Here is a 19,761-nt window from a genome sequence, read left to right on the forward strand (position 1 = left end):
AAACCACGTAACTGAAGGTGTGAATTCTGAGCCCAAAATCTAGCAGGGGTTGGAAATGATGCATATACCAGAAGGGGGAGTGTGTTTATGGAGGATTTTAAAATTGTTCCTGAAATGTCCCCTGAGACTAGCTGTGGTTCTGCAAAATTTCAGTTTAAAAACAGTCAGATGAAAGCAAAACAAAAACCTAGTGCCATTATTTCCTGTCCTATTCTCTTATCTTTTTAAAATGGTGAAACTGGTGTATTTTTAAGTCTTAGAAAATTTGCAGACTATCACACTTAGATATCTTCTGCTAATGTCCAAATATAGTGTCACAGCTAGCGTCTGAACTGTGGAAAATCAGGGTTTACCTTGGGAATGCTGATGTCCATATCCATAACTACATTACTAACCACATTATGATTCAACAGCGCTAAGAGAAGGACATATACTGCCCTTCTTGTGTGTATCCCACCCCCCCGGATGTGAAGGTCATCTGAAAGTGGTGGGTGGCCCTATGTGAAGGGCAAGCACAACCAGCTCGTTTGGCTTCTGGTCTATTAGAAGATGGGAATTGAGGATTGTCTTGGAACGGTCTGAAATGAACTGACCTGTTTTTCATGCATTGGCTCAAAATAGACACTGATGCTGGTCCTTCAGTAGCAACTTGTCAATAGAGGCTGGAGGCAGGAAGAGAAATCTAATAAAATATATAATTTAAATATATTCTTGTATATATGTATGATGTGTACGCTTAATTCCAAGGATTTGTGATGTGGCTATATGTGTAGCAGAATACTCCATTAAGCAGTTTATTCCTCTAGTCTCTATGGCAGAGGAATGTTTAGTACTTTTCAAACTATGAATTAAGATTCTTGAATGAGGATGCTGTAGAAATGCAAAGGACAAACATCACAGCACCATGTGAGCAAGGTATCATTATCCCCATTTTACAGATGGGAAATATAATTCATAGAGCAGTTAGGCGATTTGCCCAAGGTCTCACAATGAGACCCAAAAATAGATCCTTGACTCTCCTGTGCTGTAACCACTAGACCATTTTCCCCTCTCTCTCTTTTGTTGATATTAAATAAAGCCAAACTGTTCTCACTTGACATGACAAAGGAAAAATTGCATTCGGAACTTTTGTGGCATTCCAATTTTTAAAACCCTAAAATACATAGCAAATAATATTATATAGATAAGAAACAGAATTTATTCTTAACCTAAAAGAGATATGACTAATGTTTCAACATTACAATTCCTCCCTCAGAACCAAAGCATCCATTATATTGAGGAAGAAAGGCCTCTTTTTGAAAAACAAAAGTTTCAGGAAATCCAGCAATCATACGTCCCACAGATATTATCAGTCATGTCATACAACCAACCATGATCTTTAGGAAATGTCAGTGACAATGTGTTTGAAATCAATCACTAGGATTGACATCAGTTTATATTTTCAAAGCGATCTTCACATGAAAAAGGGTTAGAAACTTTTTTTTTAAATGACAGATGAAGTTAAATAGTCCTGCCATTTCTAATTAGAGGGTATGGCGTGGCTTCTTTCAAAAAGTCAGTGTTTAACTTTTTAAATATTAAAGTTTTCTATTCACCAACAAAGAAGAAGATTTTGAAAGACACAGAGGACAGTTAGGAGGCAAATGCCATTTGTTTCTTTGAAAATAAAATACTTATACATTACATATGGGAAATCTGAGCAGATTATCTTGGAGTGGATACATATCTGAAGTCAGTTGTTGGGCTCTGCAACTAATTGTGAGTCTACTGAGCTACACTCTCTTTATATCAACTAAATAAGTCTCATCTGTAGGTCATACATAATCATTTAATAAAACCACATACTGGGAATTATAGCAGCACATTGTAGCATGCCCCAACAATCTTAATAGTGAAATGTCACTATGAAAGACTTTAAAATACCCCATTTAGAAATCATTGTACTTATATTTCATGGGTCATTATTTCCCTTCCCTCAGCTGCGCGAGTCTTCAACTATTTCCCTCAACAGAGAGAGCTGCTGCGAGTGACAAAGTGCTTTAGAGCAACAGCTGTGGTAATGTGTATGTAAGCAAAGAGTGAAGCAATCAGATAGGGAACTCTGCTTATTAGCTTTAGCATCTGGCCATCTGTTGGCAAACACATGAAAACATGACCTTTGTTTCACAAGAACTTATCTGCTCCAACCCCTTGTTCCCTGACTAATATCAGGCCTTTGTAAAGTCTGAATATTTCTAGGTGCAGCAGGAATTCGCACTGTGGATTCTGTTGGTGGCAATCTTCCCACCAAGTGAGAGCTGAACCAATTCCACAGAAATCCTCAGCATGGCACTAACAATGCATTGTGATAGCATAGCTTCCAATCCTATGCTGTGAGTTCAGGGGGTCTGCTCCTTCCCTATCATGTTATATTTTTATTGTTATAGGTGCAGTTCCTTTGCCAGGTGTTGCTGCTGTGTAATGGCAGATGCCCCAGTGCAGCTCTAGTACACCCGTTGAGGGCATCAGTGCCAGGAAAAGAACCCATCAGGGAGAAAGTGATGGACTCTGGCGCAGTGGAGATGACAGCAGGAGGCCCCCATATTCTTGGGAAAAAAGAAAAGGAGGCAAAGGAGACACAAGGAAGGACATAGATGTGATGGGATCACGTCCCATCCTAATACTCTATACATTAAAACAGCTGCTCCATTCCATCTCGGGTGGATGCATTTCTGTGATGAGTGAAATAATCCGTGTGTGTCTGTCTTGCCTCTCACAATCCCCCACCCAGCCCCAGATGTAATTTCCACAGCAACCACTGAACTCGTCACAAACATTATTGTGATAGCAAAATAAGCAGCAGGAACAGACAAATATTTAACAAACAAAACTCCAGTCTTCAAGCAAATTTACCTAAAAACAAGGGGAAATAAATTTTGAAAATCTTCAAATTATAAGTTTTCCATGAGGAATCAACAACTCTTTCTGAAGTGCAGTCACTGATTGACTGCAAAATGGAACCATCTGGTGGTATATATGGGTCATTACATAAAGTAGAAGCGCTTGCATGTGGAAAACATTAGTAAGGCATATTACCAAATGGATTAATTTGCGTGCCATTTGGGATCTCTCTAAAATTATGGCTAGCGTCTGATAGGGTCCTACTTCTGTTTTCTATAAAGGAAGCCTAAACCAACTGCAACATGTGCTCATTCTGATTTTAAAAAGCAAAGTATGCAGCACATTTGGTTAAACCCTACTGACTTCAGCGATGGGAGCAAGATCAAATCACTTTGACAGCAAGTGAAGAATTCTTAATAAATATGCTGGGTTTGACGCTGTGTTCTTTGCACCTCCTGGTTACTTTAATCAGTTTTTAGTGCACAAGGAATACAACCATTTATCTTCCTGTGGGAAGCTATAACAATGTTCCCTGAAGTCTTGGTTATGTTTAAGGGCCATGGTCAACAGTGAGGCTACCCAGACAAACATAGCTTAAAAATAAGTGGCCAGGATTTGAGAGTGACTAGTGATTTTAGCCATCTTAGGGGGAGGAGCCTTACTTAAGGCACCTTAAGGGAGCCCAATTTTCAGAGGATGGGTCGCAAGCTGGGCACCCAAAAACTGAGGAACCCCAAGAACACTACTTAATTTTTTTAAATCTTGGTCAGTACTGTATTTAAAAAACAACACTCATCATGCTATCCTGAGGGAGTTGGAGAGGGTGACACAGAGGGAGGGGGAACACAGTTCCCCCAACAAGAGCTCCAACAGGGAAAAACACTTAGATTTTTAAAACATTTTTTTTAAGAAGAGAGAGAGAGAGAGAGAGAATAGTCCATTTGAGAACTAGCTACCTGCCCTTTTTTAAAACAAATTTAAAAAGTATTTGCTTTATAGGAGAGCAATAAAATGCTGTCACAGGGGCTCTTATTTGCTTTCCTTGGTCTCTGAATTGGATAAAGTAAATCAAAAATTTATTTTCCGAGTTGAGAGTTTTGCCTTAAAAAAAAAATTCTAACTAAATCTCTGAAAATAGGGGTTTTATCATGGAAATGTCATCACTGTCTAATCTAGTCCAATACATAGAGCTTCATTCTGAGGTGCAGTTCAGAGAGGGAGGTAGCTCAACAAGGTCTGTAAGGCTCTGAATTTGGGGCCTGGACAGAGATCTGTCCGGCCACAGATGTAAGTTAAAGACTCCTTACTGGCTGGTCTAATTTATGGAGATGCTGAATGGCTCCCTATGGTCTGCTCTGGGATAGAGAATAGGCTCTGGCCACACACTCTCCTTTCTCAAACAAGCCTCCATCCTTTGGCCACCTCCCCCTGCACTCACTTACAGCTGGAGCCTCATGGGAGGGGGGGCACGCGCGACAGGGGGTTGAGGATGGAGGAGGGCCATTCCAGTGCCAGGGGTATTCCTCAGAGGTCAGTTAAGGTGACTTTATAGTGGCTGAACTGCCATGAAGAGATCACAGCAGAGCCCAGAACTGAAGCCACAATCTTTCCCTCTCTTGGGCAGATTTTCATTTACTACCAGGCATGGATATCTACAGAGGTATTTTAAAGACTTGGATGTATGTGGGAGGTGCAGGGAGGCAGGGGAGATTGGCAGGGAAAAGCCACGGTCACCACTTTTCTGAAGTCTTAATGTTCATGAACATTATGTTCCTGTCAAAATTTAGGCCTGTCTTTTTGCTTTGAGGTTTCTTAGTGTTTTCACTGCCATGTACACATCCCCTTTTCTTTAGGTATGGAATAGCAGGAACTGTGAACGTGACTGGTGATGAAGTGAAGAAGCTGGATGTGCTATCCAATTCTCTGGTTATTAACATGCTACAGTCCTCCTATGGCACCTGTGTCCTAGTCTCAGAGGAGAATAAAGATGCCATTATCACGCCACAAGACAAGAGGGTCTGTACATATGTCTGTGTTCTCTCATTTAGCAGCAGGTGGTGCTGTTATTCTAAGTATTGAAAAGAGGGTTTAGGGACTATGTTACCTGTAAAAAAGCAAAAAGGCACAAGTTCCTAAGCAACAGCAGAGAATCTGCATATTATTCTACTGCTTAAATGATTAGTTACTGTGGATGAGCAGTTTTCAATAAGTAAGGAAGTCCTTGCAAAGGATTCATAATTAAAACTTGGGGAATAATTATTTGTGAGCAAAATTGGGATTCCAATTCAATCCTATCATGTTTGGACCCTTTTCTGAACATTGGCATGACCTGTTTTTGTTTGCATGAATGTTTAGCCAGGACTATAAGGAGTAAAGTGCTACTCAGTTTGAGCAAGGGTGTCAGAACTGGGCTCTAAATTAACTACCCTAACAGAACAAATGGCAATTTACTGGGATTCCAGATATATGGAAATCATCTTCTATTATGATACCTCCTCCATTAATTTAACATGCAGTCCCACTAATTCACACTAATTCTCAGTTCAGGATTTCGATTAGTACTCCTCCAAAAGCCATCCATCCCTATCTCCTTACCCTCAAGACTCACTTCATAAATCCATTCATTCTGCTCACAATTCAAAATTTGTTCAATAAACCAAGACACATCTGGAACAAAACCGCTCAGTTCCTTTGCTTTCACACTATGCCCTTTCCTGATCTTTTGTGTATTTACTCTTTTAGCTGTCTGGGCCAGCCCCTTCTCTCTCTGCATTTCGGTGATGTGCTATACAGACTACAACTGTATCTAAATGTAGTAAGAAAAAGATGGTATTTACCAAACAAAGGGGAAAGATACAGCAAGTCAACATATTTAATGCTCCTCTGATCTCTCTTTTTAGGGTAAATATGTGGTATGCTTTGATCCACTAGATGGTTCTTCCAATATAGATTGCTTGGCATCAATAGGAACGATATTTGCTATCTACAAGAAGGTACGTTGATGAACAAAACACACAGTATGATTCACCCAGTGAGAACAAAACATTTCCTATATATCAGCTCATTCCACTTTCATTCCCACTGTCTTTCAAATAAACAGAGCTTTAAAGAGACAGCGATATAAATATACAATGAAGCTATATTTACACCTCCACCCCGATATAATGCTGTCCTCTGGAGCCAAAAAATCTTACCGTGTTATAGGTGAAATCATGTTATATTGAACTTGCTCTGATCTGCCTGAGTGCGCAGCCCTGCCCCGCCCCCGGAGCACTGCTTTACCGCGTTATATCCAAATTCATATTATATCGGGTCGCATTATATCAGGGTAGAGGTGTATATCAAATAATGGGCTGAATTTTTAGGAAGAAGCAAACTTAATTGTCCACATGAAATTCTTGGGTCACAGCACTTCCTTCTATATCACACAGAGTAATTAAAACAAAAGTTGCTTCTAATTATAAGGCAATTGGTTAGCTACATCAATCCTACTTACTCACTTCAGTGAGTGCTGGGGGTTGGGTGGGGACGGGATGTAGAGATTAGCCAGAGCCCCAGTGTCAAGGTGCAGAATCAAACTTACTTAAAGTTAAGGGATGTTCAGGTCTGGAATATTGGTTCCTGTCCATCTCTACAACTCACAGTGTTTGTTTTCCCACTAGGGAGCTACACAAAGTGGCAGCCATTTAACTACCAGCATTTGCCAACAGTTAGAATGATGTCAGTTCTCACAATTTTACTGCAAGTCTCGCAATGTTTGTTACTTTTATGAAAGCCTTAGCTCACAGAATCATATGATTACATGAGTCACTCAGTTCTCTCTCTTTCTTTAAGTTTACAGCTCTCATGTTTGCAAAGAAATGCTTAAAAACATGAATCCTAAAGGCTCAGAAAACAGAAGGCAAGATGCCATGATTACCTCTTACATTTAGAATAGGAATAACTATGTGGTGTCTATTGAATTTATAACCGTGAGCACCATATTGCAAATATTTAGTAGAACCCTCTTTGACCTTGCCTTCACTGGGGGGGAGGGTGGGGAAAGGGAGTGTTCTTAACTCCCGTTAGCCATCTGGAGGTAAAATCCTAATGAAGACAAGGAAGTCTATAGTCTTCACAAGTTAACAGTCTGAGTTCAAGAATAAGCTCACTCTTATATATAACTCCAGCTGCTAATTTGTGTGAAAACTACAATGGCTAACTGGAGTTAAGAAGACTCCTTTTTTCCCCAAGTAATGGCAAGGCCTTTCAAAACCACTTACCGATGAGGTTTTCAATTAATTTTCTACAATTTTTTCCTCATTCTCTCTCAAGCAAATAAACAAACAAAACATGAGTGCCTTCTGACATCTCATTTTAGAATTAAAGTCTATGTAGGGGCAAACATCAATACTTAATGAAGACCAACCTCCAATACTCAACAAAAAATTACTTCAGTCCCTCAAAAGATTAGATGTAACCAAAGGATAAAGATTTCACCCACAGGATCAAGTGCACTTATTTTAGTTACAGAAACAATTTAACAAATCCCACTTGAAAGACAAAAAACTGTGCTGTACACACAAGTACTAGAAAGGCCATTTATGCACAGACAGCTTTTTTATTTAGCATCTTCCTTTCCACTGAAAGTTTAGCAGTATAAATTAGCTAAATATGCAGCCGTCTCAGATGGGAGGATTTTATGGTATTTTTACTAAAGTGCCCTTCTTCAGAGCCATTAGCTAAATCAGAATAACCAAGTAATAAAAAGTGTTTGCAATTTTGCAGCAACAGACATTTATGAAAGTAAAAAAAAAAGATGAAATGCTCTCCCAAGTGACTGAAAACCTATCTAAGAAAGAAAGTAGTTTAAACAACTTTAAATAATCTTCACCACAGAAAGGATTTTGAAGTAAATCAGGTCACCTTAAAAAGACCATTCATAACTGCTACCAGACTTATGGGGTCCCTTCTGATTTTATGATAGTGCATATGAATGATTTTTTCATCATGTCACTGCCTGAACCTGGATCCCAAAGGCACTCCAGAGTTCAAACATTTCTGTGAAGTGATTTCCTTTTAGGAAAGAAGCTATAAAGCTAGTTAGAACTTTAATAGACTGAGACAGCATCTTTTGAACAATGAACCATGAAATAGGCTAAGTAATGTGCCAAGGCCACAGAGAAAGCAAGCGTCAGAGCTGGAATTAGAGCTTCTGGCTTCTAGTCCAGTCTTCGACCACATCTTTCCCCCTTATGAATAGTGTTCTGTACAAGCACACAACAAGGATGAACATGCTTCCTACATATTGACAAGAGGGACTTTAATAATCTTCAGAATTCAAATGCCGTTGGTGTTTAACAATTGTTGTTCATGTTATGTAAAAATAACTGCAGTGTTGATTTGGTAACCATGCCAAATATTTGTGGAAGCAGTGCTGTATTTAAAAAATAGCCTTTTAAAAGGTTCCTCCGTATATTTCAAGAGCTGGAGGCAACTCCATTTGAGATAACAATTCACTGATAAGAGAAGGCCTTAAGGTATGTAGAAGGCCTTCTGAATGGTTTGAGCCAGATCGGTACACTAATTTTTTCATTCCCTGTCCCTAAAATCTGATATAGTGATGCAAGGAAGAGATATGGTATGATAGAGTGAAATTATAGAATATCAGGATTGGAAGAGACCTCAGGAGATCATCTAGTCCAACCCCCTGCTCAAAGCAGGACCAATCCCCAATTTTTGCCCCAGATCCCTAAATGGCCCCCTCAAGGATTAAACTCACAACCCCGGGTTTAGCAGGCCAATGCTCAAACCACTGAGCTATCCCTCCCACCTATATGCTGAAAAGAAAAATTGTAGGGTCAGATTCTCCTACGAAACACTAGTCATTAGAATTTTGAGCACTCTCTTTAAAGAAAAAAAGAAAAGGAGTACTTGTGGCACCTTAGAGACTAAAATTTATTTGAGCATAAGCTTTCGTGAGCTTCAGCTCATTTCATTGGATGCATCCGATGAAGTGAGCTGTAGCTCACGAAAGTTTATGCTCAAATAAATTTGTTAGACTCTAAGGTGCCACAAGTACTCCTTTTCTTTTTTTGCGAATACAGACTAACACGGCTGCTACTCTTTAAAGTACCACCTCTTTCTTGAAGGTAAAGACAGAATGACCACTACCATTTAGGGTTGCCAGGTGTCTGGTTTTCGACTGGAACACCTGGTCGAAAAGGGACCCTAATGGCTCTAGTCAGCATCACCGACTGGGCCATTAAAAGTCCGGTCAACGGTGCTGTGGGTCTAAGGCAGGATATTCCTACCTGTCCTTGCACTGCACTGTGCACTGGAAGCGGCCAAATCATCTGGCTCCTAGGCGGGGGGCCCCCGCCCCAAGCACCAGCTCTGCACTCCCACATCCTAAACCCCTCATCCCTGGCCCATCCCCAGAGCCCTCACCTCCCCCACACTCCAAACTCCCTGTCCCAGCCCAGAGCCCCCTCCCGCGCCCTGAACCCCTCATCCCTGGCCCCACCCCAGAGTCCTCACCCACAGCCGGAGCCCTCACCTCCCCCACACGCTAGCCAATTGAGCCCCCTCCCGTACCCCAAACCCTCATCCCCAGCCCAACCCCAGGGCCTGCACCTCCAGCCGGAGCCCTCACCTACCCTTGCACTCCAAATCCCTTGGCCCCACCCCCCAGCCTGGAGTCCCCTCCAGCACCCCAAATCCCTCATCCCCAGCCCCACCCCAGAGTCCTCACCCCCTCCTGTGCCCCAACTCCCTGCCCCAGCCCAGAGCTCCCTCCCGCACCCTGAACCCCTCATTTCTGGCCCCAACCCAGAGCCTTCACCCCTCCTGCATCCCTACCCCATGCCTCAGTCCAGTTAAAGTGAGTGAGGGTGTGGGAGAGCGAGCCACCAAGGGAGGAGGAATGTAGTGAGTGGGGGGCAGGGCCTTGAGGAAGGGGTGGGGCTAGGGTGTTTGGTTTTGTGCAATTAGAAAGTTGACAACACTACCACCATTGTGGGTTTCTTTTGAATCCAAGGAAACGGAGGAAACTAACAGTGCCTGCCTACTTAGTACTGGAAGATACCACCTTGAGTCTTGTAAACAAATCTAGGACAGCAGAGCACTCCTAATTTATAGTCTCACACAGCCCCACTTGGTAGCAGAAATGCAGTACTGCAGTCTCTTGAAGAAACACGTTATTTGTTTACTCTATTTTTCTTCTTGGTTTTGCTTGCATTCTTTTCTCTTCATGAATGGATGATATTGGTATCCCCTTGCTTCCCCTTGAATCTCCTTTCACCAGCAGGAATATTGTTTTGGTGGAGTTTTAGAAAGAAACAAAACGAAAAAGCTTTAAGGAAGAAAAGAACGGATAGGTAGGTGGACCATCTTGCTTAAGTCAAAAGATCAGGTGTCTTTAAAACTGACTTCCAGGGCCTTCGCTGAGAGATCCTGTTGAGTCGCTGTGTAGGTTAAGTAGTATGTTTGTTAAGAGATAATAACTGATGCTGTTGTAATATGTGAACTCCTGGAGTGTGGTGGCTTAACCCACTTTTTAACATAACTGAAAAATATTATTTTTGGGGAAACATAGCAGCCTAATCAATCTCTTCTCCCCCCACCCCCTCCCCCCAGAGCCTGCATGAGTCTACACCCCACAGTTTTCACACTACAGCTGTCCTGTGATATTCCACTGCATTTTTTGTAATATTGTCAAGATCTCCAGACAAGATCTCTCACTATCCATCAGTTTAACAGTGTATGTCATTTTTCCCCAGTAGAGGAGAGGTAAGGAGAGGAGGAAAGGGCAGCAGATGCTAATTATTGAGCTTTACTAAGAGAGGCATAGTTTAGTAGTCTGAATGCAAGACTGAGAACCAGGATTCTCTAAAATCTAATCCCAGCTCTTTTAGTTACCGCCCCCCTCCCCCCCCCCGGGCAAGTCACTTATGACAAAAATTTCAAAAACTCAGTTTGTATGGTGTATTCTGAAAGATACATTAAAACCTCATGAAACTTATTTAAAAAAAAACAACGAAGTGCTGAACTGATTTTTCCAGAGTTTAAACCTTTGATTCTATGAAGTCAAATATTTTGAAGCCTATGCTAAAACATCCCCTACACTGTAGCCAAAATATTGTTGAAGGAAAAGAAAGGAAAACACTCAAAGTTGTTATCAGGCTGCTTCTGCTGTCTGTTTTAAGTCACTGGTTCACTTTTTATTGTGCTTCACTAGGGCAGAACTATTCTACAGACTTAAAAAGCCAAAAAAAACCCTCATCATTTCCAGCATTTTATTTTTACCTTTGAACAGATCTGCATTTCTTTGTGGAAGTTTGTTTGACACTGAACTTTGTTTCCCATTTCGGTTGTTCAGAGCACAGACATGAACAAGAATTGAAAAACAAGCTGAATTCTGGACAGCATCCATTTCCCTAGGGAGAAGTTCCTTTGCTTTCTCAGAATAGCCCATCATTGTTTAATTTCTCACCCAGAACTATTAGGGGGTAGAGGGGAGAGGAAGCATTCATTAGTGATGAGTCTGCAACAATCATCTCAGATAAATATACTGTATTTTAAAACAGTCTTCCATATAAGATTTATTTATATAAACACCAGGGCTATAAGGTCTGAATGAGAAGCCTGTTTTGGGGGAGTGCGGTGGGGGGAGGGGGCCCACAGGTCACACACACACACGCACACACCTGGCCATTTTTAATGTGGGGGAAAGAAGAGAGTACAGGAAAGCTAGGCATTTGCAATATTGTTTGCAATCTGCACATAAAATGTATTTTTTAGATTTAATTTCACAAGTAATTTATAGTGGACAATTATTGCTTTGATGTTGAGATGTGTGCACGCCATAGGTATACAATATTAGAACAGAAGGTTTTAAGGTATGAAAGCATAAAAAAACCATGCTGTTCATGGCAAGCTAGCTGCTTTTGAAAAAAGATTATTTAGGAGAGAGTTAGCAGCATATAGTCAGTATTAAGGATCTAAAATGTGCACTCTGATTAATTTACATTCATTATGTACACTGTAATCTTTCTGAATGAGCTGCTCTGCACTGAATCATAATTAGTTATAACATACCAAATGGGGTAAATGAATTCTTTGTCATGGGTCCATAATATGTGACTACATGTGAATGCATTCATAGGAAATTACAACATACACGATGTCTTAGGTCCTCAGAAGCTATTAAGGTGCTGTGTCTCAGTATTGAGAATAATATGCCATGTAGCTAATTCTGTCTGTTCTTATTTGAGAACAATCCACCAACCAAAAAAATCCCATAACCCACCACCACACACACACACACACACAAGGGGATTTCATTTCTTCCTGTAAATAGTTGTCAGATTGCTACATATTGTTAAACAGTTGCTATATTTCACCAGTGTAGAACTGGTCAGAAAATGGGGCAGTGCGGGGAATGGCAAAAAAATCAAAAACTGAAGATTTTCAGCCAAAAATCCAAAAGTTTTCGGTCAAAAACTTTTAGCTGAAAACCAAAAATTTTGATTAGAAAATACTGCCCTGGTTCTCGTGAGAGTTGTTGTTTGTGTACTTCATGCCTCCATTCTTCACTATTGGTTGGGTGAACATGGATGAACTATATCGCCTCTGATGCACAATGGTCTCCCCTCTTGCTCAGCCACAACAACACATCATAGGGCACAAGCTTTTCTGGTTTGGGGTGCTTGGTTTTTCAACAAAGTCCAAAATTTCCGTAGAAAGCAGACTCACTATCCCCTCAGTAAGACCTGGCGTTGAGGCACTTCTGTTTCAGTTTCCCGACAATGATCTTCGGTCTACTTCTACTGTAGAAGCAGGTTGGCCCTCCAACCAACCCGCTATAAAGCATTCAATTCCTTCCAGGATAACAGAGTCCCTAAGTCCAAGTCGAAAAATATCAAAACAAAAACCAAGAGTCTTCGGTCCCTCTGGGCCTTCAGCCTCCCTGCTTACTAGAAGGCTCCCAGTGGCAACTGCTTGTCTCACTACCTAACTGCCTGATCTTGGGCCCCAATCAACCCAATCATCCAGGTCAGATATATCCTCTGTGACAGGGTCGGCCAGATGGCTATAGGAGAGTAATAGAAGGCAGATATATTAGCCACAGGCTAAGTAGGTCTCTTTTCCCTGGGTAAGGTAACAGGGAAGGTTCCAGAACAATCAGGAACCTTCTGGAGACAATTAAGACAGGCTGATTAGAACACCTGCAGCCAATCAAGAAGCTGCTGGAATCAATTAAAAGGCTAATCAGGGTACCTGGGTTTTAAAAAGGAGCTCACTTCAGTTTTTGTTGTGCATGTGAGGAGCTGGGAGCAAGAGGCACTAGGAGTTGAGAGTGAGAACGTGGACTGTTGGAGGACTAAGGTGTACAAGTATTATCAGACACCAGGAGAATGGTCCTATAGTGAGGATAAAGAAGGTGTTGGGAGGAGGCCATGGGGAAGTAGCCCAGGGAGTTGTAGCTGTCGCACAGCTGTTCCAGGAGGCACTCTAGACAGCTGCATTCCACAGGGCCCTAGCCTGGAACCCGGAGTAGAGGGCGGGCCTGGGTTTCCGCAAAATCCTCCCAACTCCTGGTCAGACACATGTGTCGTCGACCTGGACTGTGAATTAAGAAAAACGGCCAAGCTGAAGGCTGCCGTGAAGCCCCAAGGCGAGCAAATCCACCAATAAGCGCAAAACCCACCAAGGTAGAGCAAGAACTTTGTCACACCTCCTACCAAGAGCCTCTGACAGACCGTAGCCCTCAGCCAGTTTCATAGATTCCAAGGCCAGAAGGGACCACTGTGATCATCTAGTCTGACCTCTGGCATAACATAGGCCATAGAACTTCCCTAAAATGAGTTGTACAGCACATCTTTTAGAAAAACAATCAATCTTGATCCACCATGACCATCAAGTAAATAGTCCCAGTGCTTAATTACTCTCACCATTAAAATTTGTAACTTATTTCCAGTCTGAATTTGTCTAACTTCAACTTCCAGTCATTGGATCATGCAATTCCTTTCTCTGTGAGACTGAAGAGCCCATTAACAAATATTTGTTCTCCATGTAGATACTTATAAACTGTGATCAAGTCATCTCTTAACCTTCTCTTTGTTAAAATAAATAGATTGAGCTTGAGTCCATCACTGTAAGGCATGTTTTCTAATCCTTTAATCATTCTTGTGCCTCTTCCTAGCTTGAGCTCAGCTCCTTGACCCACATCCCTTGTCTGCTCTCAACTGCTGGGGTTTTCTCCTCAGTCAGCTTCCCATGACCTATTACTTCTTAGAGGTTTTTCTCCTCTTCATCTGCCCTCTCTCCTCAGAGCTAGCCACAGGAGACACCCCACCACCACCCACACTTTTCCTCAGCTGGTCTAGCCATCCATCCTGCTTCCCCCCTTTCCATGGACTTCTAGCAGCCTTCTTCAGGGAACTCACTCCCTACTTCCTCTTCCTCCTTTTAAGTCTCAGGCCCTGCACAGGTAGGCCTGGGCTAACTGGCCCAAGGCTTCCTGGCCCTTAAAGGGACAGGTGGCCCTGTTACAGTCAAACCCCCTATTTTCTATTGAAAAACAATTTTAATAGTAAATTTTTGACCAGCCCTAGCTAGGGCAAAATCCTTAAGTTGTTGTTCAGCTTCTACTCAAACTAATGAAATCCCATTCCAATCCATGGGAGTTTGTTTGGCTGAGTCAGGAATGAGTTAAAACTAAATGATGACCCCAGGATTGTGACTAAAGGTCTCATTCAAGTTCCTACTAAACAGATGTCATCACAAAAAAGCCACCACAGTTGACAAACTTTTTGGCAAACATGGGAGACAGGCCAAAACCCGAGCATGAAATCCTGGCCCCAGTGAAGTCAATGGCACTATATCACCCTGAATGAGCATAGAGAATAACCATTTTCAGCATTTATCACAGAGTCAGAAAACGTAGATCTCGGAGATTGGGGAAAAATTATTATATTAACTACTTGGCCTCCCTGCCAGAATACTGGTGTGTCCTACTAAAGTATAGCTTGTAATGTTTTGTCCAGTGGACTTTTAAATCTCCCAAGCAATGGGGCCTCCATCACTTCCCTAGGAAGACTATTCCAAAGTCTAATATATCTATCAAGAAGTTTTTCAAGTGTTTAGCCCAAATTTTCCCTTTATTAATTTAATACAATTACTGCTTTTGTATCCATTTGAACACCCTTCAAAACATTCATAGACTTATGTCCCTACCTCTGTCATTTCCTAACCAAGCTGTAAATATTTATCTCTTTCAATCTTTTCTCTTAAGTCAGGCCCTCCAGCCCCTGATAATTTTTGTTGTTTTTCTCTGAACTCCCTCTAGTCCATAAATATATTTCTGTCAATATGGTACCTAGAGATAAATGCAATTTTACGTACAGTCTTATGGAGAAGGACTATGTCAACACCCCCTCTCTTCTGCATATGACATGACATTTCTGTGAATACAGCCCAAAATTCTACTGGTCTATCTTGCTGTCACATGGCATAATGAATTCATGCTAATTTGTTGTTCCCTATCACCCTTAGGTCTTTTTCAGCATTATGGCTTCTCAAGATTCTCCTTTTCATTGAATAAGAGCATTTGAATAGTCATTGCCCAGCTTGATATATCATCTTGCCTTTTTTTCTGCTGTTGTTTTCTGCTCTCTCTTTAGGTCCTTTCGAATTATGTCTCTGTCCTCATGGACATTGGCAGTTCCTGCCAGTTTAATGAATCTATGCCATCTATGAATTTAACTCACATGTTGCTTATAGATCTCTAAAGAAAATATTACTCTAAAGAAGAGTAAATAGTACCCCGTACATAGGGTGCTTAATATTGTTTGTAAAAACAGTAAAGCATTTTACATGGCTTGAATAGGAACACTCACATTGTTATTTATATAATGCCGTAAACATGTATGGTGGTTTATAAATAAGTCAGAGAGGACTGAAAACTGATTTTAAAACCACAGCAAGCAAAACCAATAATAAACAACAAAGCTTGTTGTTTTGGAGAGGTGCATACTAAGGCAGGTGCCGCTCCCGCAGCTCCCATTGGTTGTGGTTGCAGGCCAATTGGAGCTGCAGAGGTGGCCCTCAGGGCGGGGGCAGTGCGCAGAGCCTCCCTGGCCACCCATGCGACTAGGGGCTGCAGGGACCTGGCGACTGCTTCCGGGAGCTGCATGGAGCTAGGGCAGACAGGGATCCTGCTTTAGCCCTGGGCCCCTGCTGTGCCACCGACCCAATTTTTAATGGCCCAGTGGGTGGTGCTGACAGGAGCCGCCAGGTCCCTTTTCAACCGGGTGTTGTGGTCGAAAACTGGACACCTGGCAACCCTAGAAGACATTGGTTATTTTAACAGTTTTTCATTTAAATTGGAGTTCTGCTTTTATTGCTTTCCATTAAGATCTCAACCTTCAATATCGTGATAATTCTTTCCTCAGACAACAGAACATAAGCCCTCTGAAAAGGATGCCTTGCAGCCAGGACAAAATATCGTTGCAGCAGGCTATGCTTTGTATGGCAGTGCTACGCTAGTGGCTCTTTCTACTGGGCAAGGAGTGGACTGCTTCATGCTAGATCCGGTATATACACAAGATGTTAATTACTATATACATTCTTTTTGCCTTTTTGTATTTCATGTGCTAGGCTTTACTTATTTACTCATTTCTCTCTGGTCTAGAGAATATTATTTGTGGCATTCTCCCTTTTGAGCTTGTCCTGTTTTAATCCGTCCTTCTCCTACTTGTACTTGGTAATACAAAACCACCTTGGCTACAGTACTGCAGTCCCATTCGTGGAAGGGAAGATATTGAGACCTTGCCCCTGTGCATTTATCTTAAGACTACATCACAGCCCTACACTGGGAAATGTTTAAGAAAACTCATCATGGGCAGTGCCTTTGCCTCCAATTAAGAGCCCCACCTTTTTTTTTTTTTTTTAAAAGGGCCTCAGTGTAGCTTTTAATTCAGCAAATGCAAATACTAATTATGGGTATAATTCATACACACTTATACCCCTAACTTCCTGACTGCATCTGCCGGTTAGGTAGCTTTACTTTGAGTGCTTTGACTTGCATACTCAAATATTGCAAACAAAAAAATGTGCCCATAAAACTGCAGACTGCTTCTCAACATCAGACACCAGAAGCCCAGACAGCATTGTCCAAGGAGCTTGAGTCGGAGAAAGGAGATAGCTCATTTGGAAAGTCAGCACAAAATAGGTAACAATATAAAGGTTTTATTTAATCAATGGGCGAAATCTTGGCTCCATGGAGGCCAACCATTGTGCATTGACTTCAGTGAAGACCAATATATTTAAGCTCTAAAAGTAACTTACTGAAGAGATCACACCAAGCAGACAGACTGGGGACAGAGTTGGTGTGAGGGCTGAGGGAGGACACTGAATTAATTAATTAGAATTTTCAGGTTTGGGGAGAAGCTGGAAGCTCCAAATCATCAGGCAGCCAGGGAGATCTCATGCAGCAGTGGCCAAGATCAGTTTACTCAATATATTCGGGATGTTAACAACACTCTAGTTAACATACACATACAGTGGGGTGCACAGGGGCAGTTCAAAATCAAAAGACAACCCCCAAAAATCAATTTAAAAAAAACCTCATGATTTTGATCCAATCTCATGATGTTTTCAGGTCTGACTCATTTTTTAAGATTTGGGGTTCACAATACTGGACTGGTATTCATTTTATGACAATTATTTCTGAGATTATTTTTGTTCACATTGAAGATATGGCAAATCTTCCTGTACCTAAAGCAGCTTTCCCATTTGTGATCTATTTGAAACAATGACAAGTCATATAAATGAATGCTGATTAAAAGGACCACATTGTGCTAAAGTCTTTCAAACTTTCCTTTAGCATGGCATCTCTGATAGAGTGTATACAAGGTATCCTGCTTCCTGCTAGTAATTGGTACACCTCATTCTTCTGTAGGCTCTTGGTGAATTTGTTCTGGTGGATAAAGATGTGAAAATCAAGAAGAAAGGGAAGATCTACAGTATCAATGAGGGTTATGCTAAGTACTTTGATCCTGCGATGACAGAATATTTACAAAGGAAGAAATTCCCTGAGGTGAGAAAATAGCAGCTTTGTAATCAGCTAATGCAGCAAGGGCTCATGCTGCTTTGAGCACAGTACGGCTCAAAGAGGAGGATAGGTTTGATTGGTTTGCTGAATTAAACTCCTTGTCAAAATTATCTACAACCTGGTACATTCTGGCTACACGGCTAAAGTACTTTGGTTTCCACTCTGAAAAAAGAAAAGGAGTCTCTAAGGTGCCACAAGTACTCCTTTTCTTTTTGCGAATACAGACTAACACGACTGCTACTCTGAAAACTACTCTGAAAATCCTTTATAACTTCAACTTTTATGGTAGCCAAACTCATCGGCATTGTGTAATAGTTTGGAGGAAGATGTGCTAGATAATAAGAGCCAGAGTTTTAAAGAACCTTTGAAATTATGCATGCAAAATTTGGACATGCACCTATTTTCAAATATATTTGAATATGCATCTAAATTAATAACATGCACAATTATCCATTTTGGGCTAGATTTCTCACTGCCGCTCAGTAGGTTGCATTGAAGGCCAGGGTGTAAAAATCCTCCCACACAGTTGCACCCTTGTGCAGCAGCAGGGTACAGTTGTAAATCCCATGCTACGCAAAGTGCAAAGACTAACACCTCATGGGGCACAATACAACCTCAAAGGCAAAAAGGTGGACTCATGCCCATGCCCCCCTTCCCCCATAGGGGGTGTACATTGTACCACCTGAACAGGTATAGCTGAGGGCATGCTACCCTCTACATTCTGCTGCCCCTGGAATTCCCCACCTGCAATGGCTTCAGCATGGATCAGTGCCTAATAAGGCATGACTGAGCCCTTTGTGAGGATGAACAGGTACATGCACACATTTTGCCTGTGCAGCTTTGAAAAGTTCTTTGAAAATGTGTCTGTATGTCCAACAAGTCACTTCAAAATGTGGTCGACTATAATTACTCAAGTTTTAATTTTGTTAGGATGCTAGAATTAACCCTACTCTTGCGAAAGAAGACATCTGATTTATGTCTCATCTAAAAGTCAGTGCACCCAGTAGCAAACTTCCCCAGAGCACTATACTGAGGCACTGGTTCAGTAATGGCACAGTAGCACAAGAGCCTACTTGCTAGCTAATTCCTGTACCTAGGGTTACCATACGTCTGTATTTTCCTGGAGATGTCCAGCTTTTTGGTTCTTAAATTGCCGTCTGGGAGGAATTTTTAAATATCTAAAAACGTCCAGGATTTTGCCACTATTATTTTTCCCCAAAGAAGAGGTGATCATTCAGAAAAAGAGTGAATGCTGATCATTCGAGAGAGAAGGGGGAACGCGGTGTGCTCAGAGGAGGAGGAGGGGCCAGGGTGGAGATTTGGGGAAGGGATTCAATGAGGCAGGGAGGGGGCAGAGTTGGGGCAGGGACTTTGGGAAGGGGTTGGAATGAGGTTGGGGAAGGGGATGGGGGGCACGAGAAAATACACACATCCCCTCCGTGGAGTGTCCTCTTTTTTGAATGTTCAAATATGGTAATCCTACCGTACCACCGTGTGTTTTGCTTGGAGAGCTCCTGTCCAAGTACTGGCACAAACAGATGCTGCTTAGTTTATCAAGTCCGATGGGATCACATCTTTAGATTGCAGGTCATATTTCTGTGAGGACTTCTTGGTAGGCTGTAAACTTACATCTTGCTACACTGAACAAAATGAGTAGTTTTGCTCTGTGTCTGCCCAAGAACTCTGCTTTATTGCTCGAAGTTGTTACTGTGAGATATGTTGTACTATAAAGCTGTGCATCTGTTTATGTGGTTTTATTTGAAACAGAAATGTGGAATTTAGTC

The 19,761-nt window shown here is 41.6% G+C and overlaps 1 protein-coding gene across 1 annotated transcript in view; it reads left to right on the forward strand.

Moving 5' to 3' along the window:
• Positions 1–19,761, forward strand: part of LOC119856419 (fructose-1,6-bisphosphatase isozyme 2) — a 30,295-nt gene that overhangs the window by 1,230 nt on the left and 9,304 nt on the right. Inside the window, exons 2-5 of the mRNA XM_038403921.2 lie at positions 4,734–4,896; positions 5,781–5,873; positions 16,317–16,457; positions 17,825–17,962. Of these exons, the coding sequence (XP_038259849.1) occupies positions 4,734–4,896; positions 5,781–5,873; positions 16,317–16,457; positions 17,825–17,962 (535 nt within the window). The remainder of the gene's footprint in view (positions 1–4,733; positions 4,897–5,780; positions 5,874–16,316; positions 16,458–17,824; positions 17,963–19,761) is intronic.

Source organism: Dermochelys coriacea, chromosome 5 (assembly GCF_009764565.3).
Source record: "Dermochelys coriacea isolate rDerCor1 chromosome 5, rDerCor1.pri.v4, whole genome shotgun sequence".
NCBI lineage: Eukaryota > Metazoa > Chordata > Testudines > Dermochelyidae > Dermochelys > Dermochelys coriacea.